The sequence below is a fragment of the Schistocerca serialis genome, chromosome 1 (assembly GCF_023864345.2).
Source record: "Schistocerca serialis cubense isolate TAMUIC-IGC-003099 chromosome 1, iqSchSeri2.2, whole genome shotgun sequence".
Classification (NCBI taxonomy): Eukaryota; Metazoa; Arthropoda; class Insecta; order Orthoptera; family Acrididae; genus Schistocerca; species Schistocerca serialis.
The window spans coordinates 690,387,136-690,401,826 of record NC_064638.1 but is presented as its reverse complement, the minus strand read 5'-3'; the positions used below and the strand labels follow the sequence as shown (position 1 = coordinate 690,401,826).

The 14,691-nt window shown below is 40.4% G+C and overlaps 1 protein-coding gene across 1 annotated transcript in view; it reads left to right on the top strand.

Moving 5' to 3' along the window:
- LOC126480650 (protein phosphatase 1 regulatory subunit 21) overlaps nucleotides 1-14,691 on the top strand; it is a 200,122-nt gene that overhangs the window by 51,969 nt on the left and 133,462 nt on the right. Inside the window, exon 4 of the mRNA XM_050103882.1 lies at nucleotides 12,397-12,519. Within this exon, the coding sequence (XP_049959839.1) occupies nucleotides 12,397-12,519 (123 nt within the window). The remainder of the gene's footprint in view (nucleotides 1-12,396; nucleotides 12,520-14,691) is intronic.

Here is a 14,691-nt window from a genome sequence, read left to right as displayed (position 1 = left end):
ATAATCAATGGATGTAGAAGGTGCCTCCTCAGTACGTGCCATTTCCTTGATGTCACCACTACATAAACCAGTCAGTCAGATGTTTTCCGTTGGGTATAAAAATGGGAGGCTTGAGGCTTGCAAGTTTCACGACAATCCCACAGATCCCCCAGGGGGTGGGGAAGTGGGGGAGGGGGGGGGATGGCGGAGGAGGTAGCCATCAAAAGCTTGAGATTTTATCCAAAAATGAAACTGCAAATTTTCTGAGAACTTTTTATCCCATGAAGGATCTAGCTGACAAAATCTTCGTTCAATCATTACTGAAGTATTTCATATTAATTTGGGATCCTTACCAGATAGTATCAACAGAGGAAGTAGAGAAGATCCAAAGAAGAAAACAGAGTGTTTAGTTATGGATTCATTTAGTAAGTGTGAAGGTGTCATGGATACTCAGCCAGCACCAATGCAGATGCTAAACAGGAAGCTGGCACAGAAATGTCAAAGAGTGTAATCCAGTCAACACTGTCGAAAGATTTGTGTAAATCTACAAATAAATCGCTTATTACTAAAAGGAGATAATTACTTAAAAACTGAAAATTGAGTTTTTTCAGTTTAATGAGGCAGAGGTGCATCAATTGGAAATAAAATGGGATGCCATCATTTCTTTGCCATTTGTAAAGAGCATATTGGAATGTGCATTTTGATGGTAGGCAACGAAAACCTCATAACTTCATTTTGCTAAATTTTACAGGAGAAGCAAAAAAATGTCTTAAAAAATATATATAAAGTGATGCAGATAAAGTTGCTACGTGTGTAACCATTAGTAGAAGCCTACTTATTGACAAATTAGAGAAATCCATGCACTTCCAAATCTCATTTTGGTAAAGTTGTTATAAATTAATGGAGTGACGGGTTTTCGCAGACAGATGCAGTTAAGAGATTTTCATTGCCTGCAATCGATTTGCTTCTAATAGGGGACAACTCCAGGAGTTTTCATGTTTGAGAAATAAGAATGGGGCAGGCCTGGAATCGTGCTGAACCAGCTGGTAGTTTTGTTTTTAACTTTGACTTACTATTCCACAGATAATATTAAAATGAACAGCCCAGAGTTTTAAGTTTCAAATAATGTTCAAAAGTCAAGAAAACAAAAAAACTAAACTTGATTTCCTTTTAGTATGCTATGCTGTTGTATTTTCCTATATTTTGTATAACAGAAGGGCTTTCATTGATCTATAATAATGAATGATTGTCCATATAAAAAGAACTTCTAAGTTTTACAATGCAATGAAAAAAGTGGTTAAAATTTGCAAAGAGCGTGATGACTGATTGACTTTGCCATTTGGTTATACGCAGAGCCTCCCGCTTCCACATTTGCCAGTGCAAGGTCATTTTTTCTCAGGCAGCAGTGGGTTTTAATTTTGAGATGCACAGCAACAAACAGATGAAGTTAAGTCTTATTGTCATCATGAGGGCCAAAATATGAATGGTTCTAATGAAATGTGCACCTTTCCATTCCTTTACATTGAGAGCTTCGTAAAAAGAAAAGAGAGAGAACTTCACTTGTTCAGTGGTGCATGTGAAGACCAAAATCACATTCATAGTTATGTATTCTTTTCAGCACACAGTGGCAGATCTGACAAAGCTACCACTATTTTCCCATTAGGAGGCACTCTTATCTATCGTATGACTGTGACTTTGGTTTGTGAAAAAGTTATGTGAGACTGTCTGTTCTGCATCAGTGTATGCCACTTATTGTCAGATCCAGCCACCTTTGTCACTTTAAAGTTTATGCAACAAAAGCAAGCAAAATAGTGAATTTTAAAACATGGTGGATTCCTTTATACAAGAAGTCTGTCATATGAGCTGAAGTACTGGGGGAAGGTACTAGAAAACAGAACCAAGTATCATTTGCTCCCCAGCAGTTCCTGTACTGTGAGTATGGTTCAGAAAATAAAGGGTAAGTTGCTGAGCCTTATATTGGAGGACTTGAAGTCCATACGTTTAAACTAGTGAAAGCCAAGTCATACTAGGCTTCCTTAAGCAGAAGCAGATGATGGGAAAGTTATCATAAACAACAAAAAGAAAAATAATATTGAGAATTACTGAAGTATATTCCAGATCCACAATGTCAAGTCGTCTTTAATCCACTGGAAATGTGGCCTACCACAGAAATGGATGAAGTTGACTGAAAAGCAGCAGGAGACAACCATCTTTTGTAACATGCTATGTATTCATATGTATACAAGCTTGGGGAAGTTTTCTGAACACTTGGGAGGTATAAAGATAATATTAAACATATTAAGTGGTTTATGTTTAGGAGCATTGAGAAACAGTTAAGTTATTTGGTTATCATTTAAATGTACTTCGTAACATGATAATGTACAGTAATACTATACTCAGGGCAGACACATTTTTTTTGTATTGCATTTATTGCAGTTGAAATACAGTCATTCATTAATATATGTTCTTTCTTTCATGTGATTTAAATAAGTGCCTTAGGGTGATTTCATCTCAAATCATACGGGTCAAGAGTGAATGTGTCACATCACTATTTCAAAGTTTGCCGAAAAAATATGTTGAAGTTCCATGTGATCTCTCAGCAAAACTACAATATTTTGATTTTCTGATGATATATTAAAATGCTACAGACCTCTCTAAATTAGAGTATTTGTGAAAATGTTGTAACGAAAGGGAAAACTGAAAAATTGTAATAAAGAAACAGATTTGAATTTATTTCCAATAAATACTTTGTCCCCATTGAGACATGATTGATACATACACACTTCTGAGGAGCTTTATCATTTTTTAAATAAACTGTGTAAATTTGTAACTTTTTGTGAAATTCAAAATTGTTTTGAAAATATGAATTGTCACAGGATGTTAATTGTCTTAAGACATGATAGTGGAAAGACTGCTGTCAGCTATGACTTTAATGCATGAAATTCTTAAACTGTCAAAATATTTGCACATAGAGATGAAAGAATCTGAAATTTTTTGGTTGTTTAGAAATTATTTTCTCCAGTACCCCATTGTAAATGTTCCAAAAATTTCATGGTACATTAGTTGGTCATTGTACTTAAGGAATGTGCAATCAGAGTGGGCGGTACTTGTCTGTACAAAATGTGAGAAATTTTCTAGGTAGACTTAACTTTAATCTCAAGGTCAAAAAATCATGGACACTTAAATACGGGTATTTAAATTGATTACTGATTTTTAGCTAAATGCATTCCAAACTGATATTTGTGAATCAAAATAATTACAATATTATAAGTGAGTGGGAAAACAATTTATGATTTTGCTCAAAAGCATTTTATAACAAAAATGAGATTTAGAATATTTATACCCATGTTTCTTTTTATGATGATATTCACAAATTATTATTGGGTTCTGTCATGATTTTACTTCTTCATAGCTTTCCAGGAATTAAAATTGTCTATAATGTAACAATCAACACAGCACTGTTGAAAAGAATTAATTTGTTTTTCATCTGCTCCTAATTTAATTTGTATAGTTGAGCTGAATTTGCACACAGACAAGGATGATGCAACAAGAGGAGTACATGGGAAATGGAAACTGCACACTGATCTTTTAATGATGGCCATTTGAAAGCATTAGTAGTACCGTGAAGTGTCGTAAAGGAGGCGATTATATCTTGCAACTCATGAGATACAATTATTATCTGCCCCACTCACCACTGATTGTCATACACACAAGAAATGAAGTGGCTCACTACAAAGTCTTCTAATGTGTACTGTGGTGTCTGCATTTCATACACAGTAACAGGCAGCATTTCGTGGGGAACAGTTCTTGCATTGTATTTGTCACTCTGGGATGCAACCCAGTAGTGATTTAATTGAATTCCTGCTACAGGTTTCGTAGCAGACCACTCTTCTCTCTTTTTTAAATGAAATTCCCTTAATGGACTTTTATTTAGAATTAATTGTTTCATGTTTGTTACTAACGTTGATATCTCTAATAGCGTCAACAGTTTTGTGCTGGGGATTAAATCTTGTTGCAAGATGTTTAGAGAGACCTCATACCTCATCACATGCATTTTTTCCTTGACCTGTTGCTGAAAATATCAATTTTTTGCCTTAATTCCTGTACTATAATGTTGACCAACCTCATAAAGCTGAAAGTAGTTTTTAAAATGAGATGCTGCACCATCAGTTTCATAAACATGTTTAGGAAATGCATGGGCTCTAGATGCTATGTCATCAATTATCTTGCTGACAGCGTAGCATGCATGTGCACCGTCATGAATGAGATCATCTCTGCCAATAGCAAAACAGTGTGATGTTCCAAGGAAGTGAATATTGATACCTGTAATGTGTGCCAATGCTAACTTTGAATTTTGTTCTGCAAAGCAACAGATCTGTTCTCAGCAGTCAGAATGAAGAACTAATGTATCAGTTTTCTGGGATGTGGCTTATTTTACTTCTTCTGTGGCCTATCTCTGACTCATTTGGATATGATGACGAGCTATTCCTTTCGTGACCAATGTCTAACCTCTATAAGAAACTTCTCTGGCTCTACTGTCTTCTCCACCAACTCTCCTCCCTCCTGTAATGCATATGTTATGTCACTGTCAATGTCCTGAAGGTGTAATGCTTCAGCAGCCATCACTTCAGCACCAGAACACATTGCACACTCCTGCAACCAACATTTATCTTGCATCTCTTGAGATATACACAAAAGCACCAGGTCCACATTTGTGTACATCTTTACTGTGACTCTGCTTATGGTGAAACAAACAAGTTTCAAATTAGTGCAGTAAATACATGTGCATACTCCCTTCACTGGCTGGCATTTTACCCATTTTTGTCATAAGGAGTAGGATTTTGTGATACCAGATTTTAAAGTCAGGCTCTCCTTTTTCATTAGGAGATATGCTTCTCTTGCTGATCTTGTCATGTGTATTTTTACCCTTTCAACTTTTTTTGCCAAGTAAGGTCAGCCTGGTTAGGACTTTGCCTGCTGCTGTCTTTGTCATCACTCAGGTAATATTACAGATCAACAGTAAGCACATCATCTGGTAGCAGATGCCCACAGTACAATTCTGGATAAACCCAAATACCATCCTCGTTCTTTATTTTATGAGCTTTCGAAATCAAATAATGTGAGGAAGCGGGGATTTATTTCTACAGGGTGGTCGGAAATTCCCATTATGGAGGGTAGTGAAAACAGATCATTTTGAATAGGAACCCATGTCTGGAATCATATCATTTCTGTTCTACAACAGTTTCAATTCAGATGTGTACCTCGTCAATGTCTGCTTAGGGCAAGAGAAACGTCTCAGAGTTCCCTGTCCTGGTGTGCAACAGGGTAGACACGATGACGTGTACTATGTCAAATGATCCCCAGATGTCATTTATTGTCTGCTTTGCTGTGAGACCGAGTCAATACCTGTGCATCACCAATAGAGGAAGCATGGTGCAGTAAACGTTTTGCGGAATACACACACATGCTCCTTTTGTATGGCGAAGCTGGAGGTAACGGAAGAGCTGCTTGTCAGCTGTATCACGAATGTTTTCCACACCGTCACACTCCATCGCACAAACTGTTTGCCCAAGTTACACAACATCTACTAGAAATGGGTACCTTCCCCATGAGGAGGCAGGGCTGTGGTGCTCCACGGTGACGCTGCACTCCCAAATTTGAAGGTGGTGTACTGCGTCGCTTTGAAGATAGCCCGTCAATGAGTTCGTGAACAATTGCGCATGCAATGGCTGTTAGACACAGTATTGTCTTGGACGTCCTGCATGAGCAACAATTACATCCATACCACTTACAAAGGGTACACGCTGTGGGTCCAGCAGACTTTCCACAATGCGTTGCCTTCTGCACATGGTTCCTGCACCGTTGCATCGACGCGCCACTGTTTCCACATTGAGTTCTCTTCGCAGACGAATGTAGGTTCACAAGGGATTGTGTTCTGAATGTTTGAAATAGCCATATCTGGGCGGACAAAAACCCTCATGCCATGCATGTTCAGGGATTTCAAAACAGGTTTGGAATTAACATTTGGGCAGGTATTCTGGACGGTCATGTGATTGGACCATACCTTCTTCCATCCAAGCTCACAGGTCCCGTGTACTTAGTCCGTCTACAACATGTACTGGACCTGTTATTGGAACCTGTGCCATTGAATGTCCATCAGGAAATGTGGTTTCAGCATGATGGAGCACCACCTCACTTTTCACTGGCTGTCCAGAGGCATCTCAACAGACGGTATGGTGAAAGATGGATAGGCCTTGGTGGTCCAACCACGTGGCCGCCACGATCGCCGGATTTAACCCCTATGGACTACTTCTTGTGGGGTCATATGAAGAGTCTTATTTATGAGACACCTGTAGAGACTGGGGAAGATCTGCTGGCACGAGTTCTAGCTGCTGCACAAGACATTGATGAGACACCAGGTGCGATGGAGAGAGTGTACCAGAACATGCTTCGGAGGTACAATTTCTGTAACAACATTAGTGGTCGCCACATCGAGCCGCTGTTGTAAGGCATCGGTACGTTGCACGTGGTGCCGTAGATGCTGGGTTCTTGTTGTTGTTGATTAATGGAAACCATAAGGTGTAAGTTGCAATGCAAATGCGTAAGTAATAACGGAACAAGTCAGTATTCTTTTCAAATGGATTTCAACAATTGTGCTGGGTTGTGCTTAAGTACATTCCTCATGTGGGTGAGGATGAGATAATCGTCTGCATTGAAACTGTCATAGAGTGGAAATGATAAGTTTCTGGACATGGGTTCCTATTCGAAATGTTCTGTACTCACTACACTCTACATGTCCTAGAAGTTTGTAACTGGAATTTCCGACCCCCCTGTATATTTGCTGCTTAGAGTAGCTATCTGGTTTAAGTGTCAGCAACTGTACCTTCTCAGCATAGGTGGCTGCTGAGACAGCAGTATTTAGGTTTTGAAACTACACATAACATTTCGTGCGCATGTCACTGTCTTCAGGTTCTGCACAAAGTCCATCTACATTACACACATCACAAAGTTTTGAAGATGCTGCTTGTGTAAAACTTGTTCCAATTTGTTCCACTTTTATTTTACATACTGTTTTCTTGACTGGAATACTCTCTTTCAAATTCTGAAGGTGGCAGGGGTAAAATACAGGGAGCAAAAGGCTATTTACAATTTGTACAGAAACCAGATGGCAGTTATAAGAGTCGAGGGACATGAAAGGGAAGCAGTGGTTGGGAAGGGAGCGAGACAGGGTTGTAGCCTATCCCTGATGTTATTCAATCTTTATATTGAGCAAGCAGTAAAGGAAACAAAAGCAAAATTCGGAGTAGGTATTAAAATCCATGGAGAAGTCATAAAAACTTTGAGGTTTGCCGATGACATTGTAATTCTGTCAGAGACAGCAAAGGACTTGGAAGAGCAGTTGAACGGAATGGATAGTGTCTTGAAGGGAGGATATAAGATGAACATCAACAGAAGCAAAATGAGGTTAATGGAATGTAGTCGAATTAAGTCGGGTAATGCTGAGGGAATTAGATTAGGAAATGAGGCACTTAAAGTAGTAAAGGAGTTTTGCTATTTGGGGAGCAAAATAACTGATGATGGTCAAAGTAGAGAGGATATAAAATGTAGACTGGCAATGGCAAGGAAAGCGTTTCTTAAGAAGAGAAATTTGTTAACATCGAGTATAGATTTAAGTGTCCAGGAAGTCGTTTCTGAAAGTATTTGTATGGAGTGTAGCCATGTATGGAAGTGAAACATGGACGATAAATATTTGGACAAGAAGAGAATAGAAGCTTTCAAAATGTGGTGCTACAGAAGAATCCTGAAGATTAGATGGGTAGATCACATAACGAATGAGGAGGTACTGAATAGGATTGGGGAGAAGAGGAGTTTGTGGCACAACTTGTCTAGAAGAAGGGATCGGTTGGTAGGACATGTTCTGAGGCATCAAGCGATCACCAATTTAGTATTGGAGGGCAGCGTGGAGGGTAAAAACCGTAGAGGGAGACCAAGAGATGAATACACGAAGCAGATTCAAAAGGATGTAGGTTGCAGTAGGTACTGGGAGATGAAGAAGCTTGCACAGGATAGAGTAGCATGGAGAGCTGCATCAAACCAGTCTCAGGACTGAAGACCACAACAACAACAAACTGTTTTCTTCTTGTACTTCTTACCTTTCCTGGAAGTGTAAGACTGGATACCGTAGGAGCTACAGTGGAAATGCTAACACTCAAAGTATCAAGAACTTCAAACCTGGGAATATAAACATCTGCACTGTGTTCTTCAGTTTCACATTTGGCTGATGCTGATCATTCAGGTGGGTTGTCACTAAATTTCTTCTTGCAGTGAGTGTAGCAATTTCTGCACAGTGAATGTGGTGCTAATACTGTTACCTGAAGACCAAGATATTTCTACAATACCTCTGACAGATTTGCAACAACTGTGGAGTGTTTTTCACTTTCCTTAAACACCACCTTCTTGTGTGTTTCTCATAGTCCACACACCTCACTGACACTGTATCCAACAAAAAGTTCAAACCAAACACAAAACTTGATGCAGAATGGTTTATGTGCAAGTTTCACTCATTTGTTATAAACAGAAGAGCACTGGAAACAGTTGCCAACATCCATATTTTACACTAGAAATTCAGTGATGCGAAATATGCAGAATGTTGAAGGATTTTTAACACGCACACAAAAAAATATTGCCCACTGTGTTTTCAGTGAGTACTAACATAGTAACCAAACAATATTTTGTGTAATTCTCAAAAGTTTTCAGAAAGGGGTTTTTGAATAAATAATTTGTAATAACTGCAATTTTTTACATTTTTAGTAATAAATATTTACGTAATACAGATATCTGGAGCAGAGAAGATAGTGTTTATAATTACATGAGTAGTATCTGCTAATAAGACAGAAAAGATAAAATTCTGTGGCTTTCAAAATTAGCAAAAAATTTTTTTAAGTGGAAAAATTTTCATCTTAAATTTGTTAGTTAACAGAAACCCATAAGTGTGCAGGTGTCAACTAAATTTCAACTCACTAATAGGGAGCTTTAATGCAGAACATCTGCCAGGTCTCCAGTACCTTTGGTTTATTACTTAAATTTCAAAATATACATTTTTCAAAGGGCCATACCGTTTACAGAAATTAAGATAAAATGAAAATAGTTTATTTTTTAACACTTACAATATAGAGGTCTAACATATGTTTTCCAGAGAAATTCATGACCACGAGTTGACATGACCTGTATGATTTGAAATGAAATCACCCCTTACAGTATATTTGCTTCCTGATTTATTGCTGTAAGGGGAGAAGCTAGGCAACAACGATCACCATAGCAACCACAAATATTTTTAAACAATGTAATATTAGTTACACTCTCTCCAGAAAATGAACTGTTTCATGCAATAGAGAGTAAATAGTCATTGAAGTATTAAACAAGTGATGTGGAATGTTTTTCCAATCTCCTGAATAACTGATAAATCACGATTTGCCCTCTGTCAGAAATAAGTGATTCAGATGCTATAAATGTTCTTCAAAGATAAGTTGTAGGTTTGTATTGCCGTATGCTTTCTTCCATTTCTCCGGAACCCAAACTAAGCTTCCACAGGTTCTACTTCACCAGTTTATCGATTCTGCAATCATGAATTATTAAACTAATGGTTCAGAAGTATTCACACTTGTCAGCACATGCCTTTTTGGAATTGAAATTGTTCAGTTATTTGTAATGTCTGGTGGTATTTCACTATTTCGCCTATCTCACATTTATTGTTCATCAGATGGTGTAATTTTGCCTGGTTCTCCCAAGGATGTTTTATTCTACAACTCTTTATTGCAATAATGAAATTTATGCTAAGTATGTTTTGTAAATTGCACTTTGTTTGATGATGCGTGGCTACAGTAGCCCAAAGAATTACCTATGTGCTTTACATACATGATTCTGATATGTTTGATATTAACTTACAAGTGAACTTTTGGATCAGATTTATAACTTACTTCACATCATTACGAATAAGTCTGCGTAGGGTCTATTGAAGAACCAACTTGTACTGAGTATCTGGACAGTTCTAGTTGTGTAATGAAATTCTCCTGGTACACCTCATTGCTGCATAAAGAGTTGTGTGGTGTGGTTCGAGAATTGTCCCTTGTTTATAACACACTATGTGTAAGACATTTCTCTGAATACCTATTACGACTAGTGGGGCAACTGTAGCGTCTGTCTGACAGATAATTTATTGTAACACATATCATCCATAATCCAGTTTTCCATGATGTGTGGGGTGTTTTCCAGTTATTTGTCTTATTATTGCAAGATGCCAAACATGCTCATGTGCAGCTGATTCCACATTCAAAAGCAGACATTACAGACAAGGGAATGATAAACCTTAGGTATTTCTTGATCAACCAGTATACAGTCATGTATAGTATTCTGCAATAAATGGTCCCTCCCCCTCTCACACACTCCCCCTCCCTCCCCTCCACCTCCATTGCCTCCTTACCCCCTCCCTCCTTACCCCCTCCCTCCTTACACCCCCTCCCTCCTTACACCCCCTCCCTCCTTACACCCCCTCCCTCCTTACACCCCCTCCCTCCTTACACCCCCTCCCTCCTTACACCCCCTCCCTCCTTACACCCCCTCCCTCCTTACACCCCCTCCCTCCTTACACCCCCTCCCTCCTTACACCCCCTCCCTCCTTACACCCCTCCCTCCCTCCCTCCCTCCCTCCCTCTGTCCCTCCCTCCCTCCTTACCCACCATCCCTCCCTCCCACCTTACCCACCTTCCCTCCCTCCCTCCTTACCCACCTTCCCTCCCTCCCTCCTTACCCACCCTCCCTCCCTCCTTACCCCCACTCCCTCCCTCCTTACCCCCCCTCCCGCTCCCATTACCCCCCTCCCTCCCCCCTTACCCCCCTCCCTCCTTCCCACCCTCCTCAGCAGCCCCTCCCTCCTCAGCAGCCCCTGCCTCCTTACCCACTCCCTCCTTACCCACTCCCTCCTTACCCACTCCCTCCTTACCCACTCCCTCCTTACCCACTCCCTCCTTACCCCCACCCCCCCTCTTACCCCCACCCCCCCTTACCGCCACTCCCCCCTTACCCCCACTCCCCCCTTACCCCCACTCCCCCCTTACCCCCACTCCCTCCTTACCCCCACCCCCTTACCCCCACCCCATTACCCCCACCCCATTACCCCCACCCCATTACCCCCACCCCATTACCCCCACCCCATTACCCCCACCCCATTACCCCCACCCCCTCTCCCCCACCCCCTCTCCGCCACACCCTCTCCGCCACACCCTCTCCGCCACACCCTCTCCGCCACACCCTCTCCGCCACACCCTCTCCGCCACACCCTCTCCGCCACACCCTCTCCGCCACACCCCTCTCCGCCACACCCTCTCCGCCACACCCTCTCCCCCACACCCTCTCCACCACACCCTCTCCCCCACACCCTCTCCCCCACACCCCCTCTACCCCGCACCCCCTCTACCCCGCACCCCCTCTACCCCGCACCCCCTCTCCCCCCGCCCCCTCTCCCCCCGCCCCCTCTCCCCCCGCCCCCTCTCCCCCCGCCCCCTCTCCCCCCGCCCCCTCTCCCCCCGCCCCCTCTCCCCCCGCCCCCTCTCCCCCCGCCCCCTCTCCCCCCGCCCCCTCTTCCGGCCGTGAAAGTCTACATTTTAGTATCAAAAAAGATCAACATTGTATGTGGAAAGCTTAGCTTCTCTTGCAGCTTATTAATCTTTGAGACCAATATTATAAGTGAAACCTTTAGTTTTCTTGTAGCAAAACTATGTACATTAATTTAAACGATTAACTTTCCCTATGTGTGTATACGTGCTACTTACGCTATTGTCTGACTACACCATGAAAATATGCAGTGTACATGTTGCTGCGCATCAAAGATCTTTCCATAACATGTTTTATTATTTTTATTGAGTTCCATATTTTTAGAACCGGGGAATTCTATGCCAGTGTATAAACCATAACCATTCATAGGATTATAAGTTTTACAGTTCCGAGGAAAAGTATACTGTCACTTAACGTGGGAAAGTATATTTTCATCCAGGAGAAAGTGCATTTTTAACCTTGAAATCTGGGAAAAATCAGAGATTTTTTTTTTTTCTTATCCGCGTATACACTCTCCCTCCCCTCTCCCTGCTCGCACTTGCACACCCCGTATCACCCACTGCCCTGATACTTCACAATATACATGTACAGAGTGCTACTTGTCCTATTCAGTCCATGATGTTAATGTGTGTACCGTTGGTTTGACATTCCCAATTTTTGTTTTGTGTTTATAAGGAATCAGCATATTTACTATAATCTTTGTACTCTGTTGTTGTTTTAAATCCTATTTTATAGTAAGATGCTATCTAAAATTTTATACGGAAATGTAGAAATATTTTTTCATTCCTACTTTTTTAATTTTTGCAGCTGCATGATAAGGATGAAGCTCACCAGCGAGATGTATCTGAGCTGAGGTCTAAATTGGATGCTTTAGAAGCTGAATTGAAACAACACCATGAAGTGAATACAGATGCGGAACACAAATATAAGGTGATCATTGTGCTTGTTTTATGGGTGTTTATTGGTCATGTGCGAACTATCTTAATCGCTCGCTCTGTTTCTTGCAGTTTCAACTTGATACTTCTTCTTGTGAATTTATATTATTTTAAAACATACAAAATAGTTTAATGCATTTGTCAATTTATGGTAGATTGTTGTGGCTCTATTGCTCTGTCATGTACTTAAAGAAAAATATTTTGACAGATGTAAAAGTTGAAGTTGGTAGATCTCTTGGTGTACTGGTTGCTGGGGTTATTTTGCCTAGTACTCAACCATCCCCCCCCCCCCCCCCCCCCCCCCGCACCCCAAAAATTAACATGATCAAGAAATTTCTCATGGTCAGTTGTCAGCAGGATCATTACCTGTTACAGCAGATGTGTTCATTTCTTCCACATTGGTGTGAATTATTGGTAGATCATTTCTTGCTGCATTAACTCGCTTTGTACTCGCTGGATCGTAAATATGCTCTGAAGTCAGATTCATAATGTAAGACTCGTGTATTCACTTTATCTGTAACTGTAGATTATTCTCTGGACAAGCAGTTTTTAATTCTTAGATTCTAGGCCATGATTTTATAACTGTGCAAACCCCTTTAGGAAAGTGTAATATACCATAAACCCATAATGTCTATAGAGGAGAATATGCTGTAATCGTTACGTTAGTTCACAAAGGATTGAATTTACTTGTGCTGATAATACACATTCATGTAGGCCTGTGGTTGCCAATCTTTCTGAAACAATTGCCTGTGGATGGGATCGGAAATTGACCAAAATACCAACAAAATTTGGTACCCATCAAAATTTTAAATAAAGAGAATCATATTTGTAAAGTGATGAATGATAAATAATACTTTGTTAACATACAAGCAAATAAACCTCACCACTTTTTTCTAGAGTTTCTTTACTAAACCAACAAAAAGACACAATTAGACAATTTATTTCTCATAGATCTAACAATGTGTTTTTGTATTTTGTGTAGTGTTTGCCGAAGCGCGCAGTAAGACACATTCAAAATTTGTTTGGCCCCTTTAGCTCAGTCAACGAAGATCAAAAAAGATTGAACAGACAAAAAGAGGGTTGTTGCAAATCTTTGTACACTGTTAGGAGGGAGCATCATGAACAGCATGCTAAAAATGCCCACCAGAAGGCGTGAGTGTGGGAACACTTATTAAGTCACTTTTTAAGTTTTCTTGAATAACTGAAAAACCACTGTGTCTAGTAAAAATGTTTCACTGTGCAAAATTAAACCACATTAAATTTCCCACAGAAAAGGTCCTACTTATTTTTTTCTCTAGAAGTATTATTTTCTGCATTGCAGGTAACGGAAAGTCGCAGATTATTAAAAACAGTGTTTCAATGGTGTAATATTACTGTTTACTGTCGAATGAAGTTGGTTGAGAACAAATATTAAATGTGTGTACCTTGTCTAAGTGCAGTAGAGCTGTATTATTGGATAAATTGTCTTTTAGGGATGTAACAGGGTGAAGAGGGCAGGGAGGGAGTGTAGAAGTGCAAGGGACGGTAGGTCGCCATATCGTAGTTATACAGTTCCCTCCTTAGTAAGTCTGCAAACCGAATAGAAAGTAGGTGATTTCCCACTCTGTCAACCCCACTACATCACAAGGAACAACTACTGGGCACTTCAAAAAAGTTACACGGTCCTCTGCAATGTACTTTACGAATCCCTGCAAGATGTGGGCAGACATGCCCGGGGGTGTGCATTAACACTACATGGAATACAGATATGAGTTACTAACAACACTAATGCAAGAAACTCGTGGATAGAATGTATGTAAATCTCTGCACACTGTCCTACATTGCTAGAGGAGAAATTCATTCTTAGCTCTCCCAACATATAGAGGCCCAGAGGCTTAAACTGGCTCTTACAGCTACAGAAGTAGGTCACCAAGTTGTTATGGAACAGCCCAAGTCAAGCAGTACATTACAGCAAATTACTATTCTAGAACTGAACTTGCTTAGTCCCATTGCACCGGACATATTTGCACTCACCTCTGAGGATACATTGTGGATGTGTGGTAAGTGGTCCCACTCAGTCTAGCCTACTCTGCAAGTGCCAGCACTTGCTGAATGGAGATTTATGTAATCTACCTGTAACACATTAATAGTGAGAGAACTGCAGTAGCTCAGAGAACAGACTGCAGTT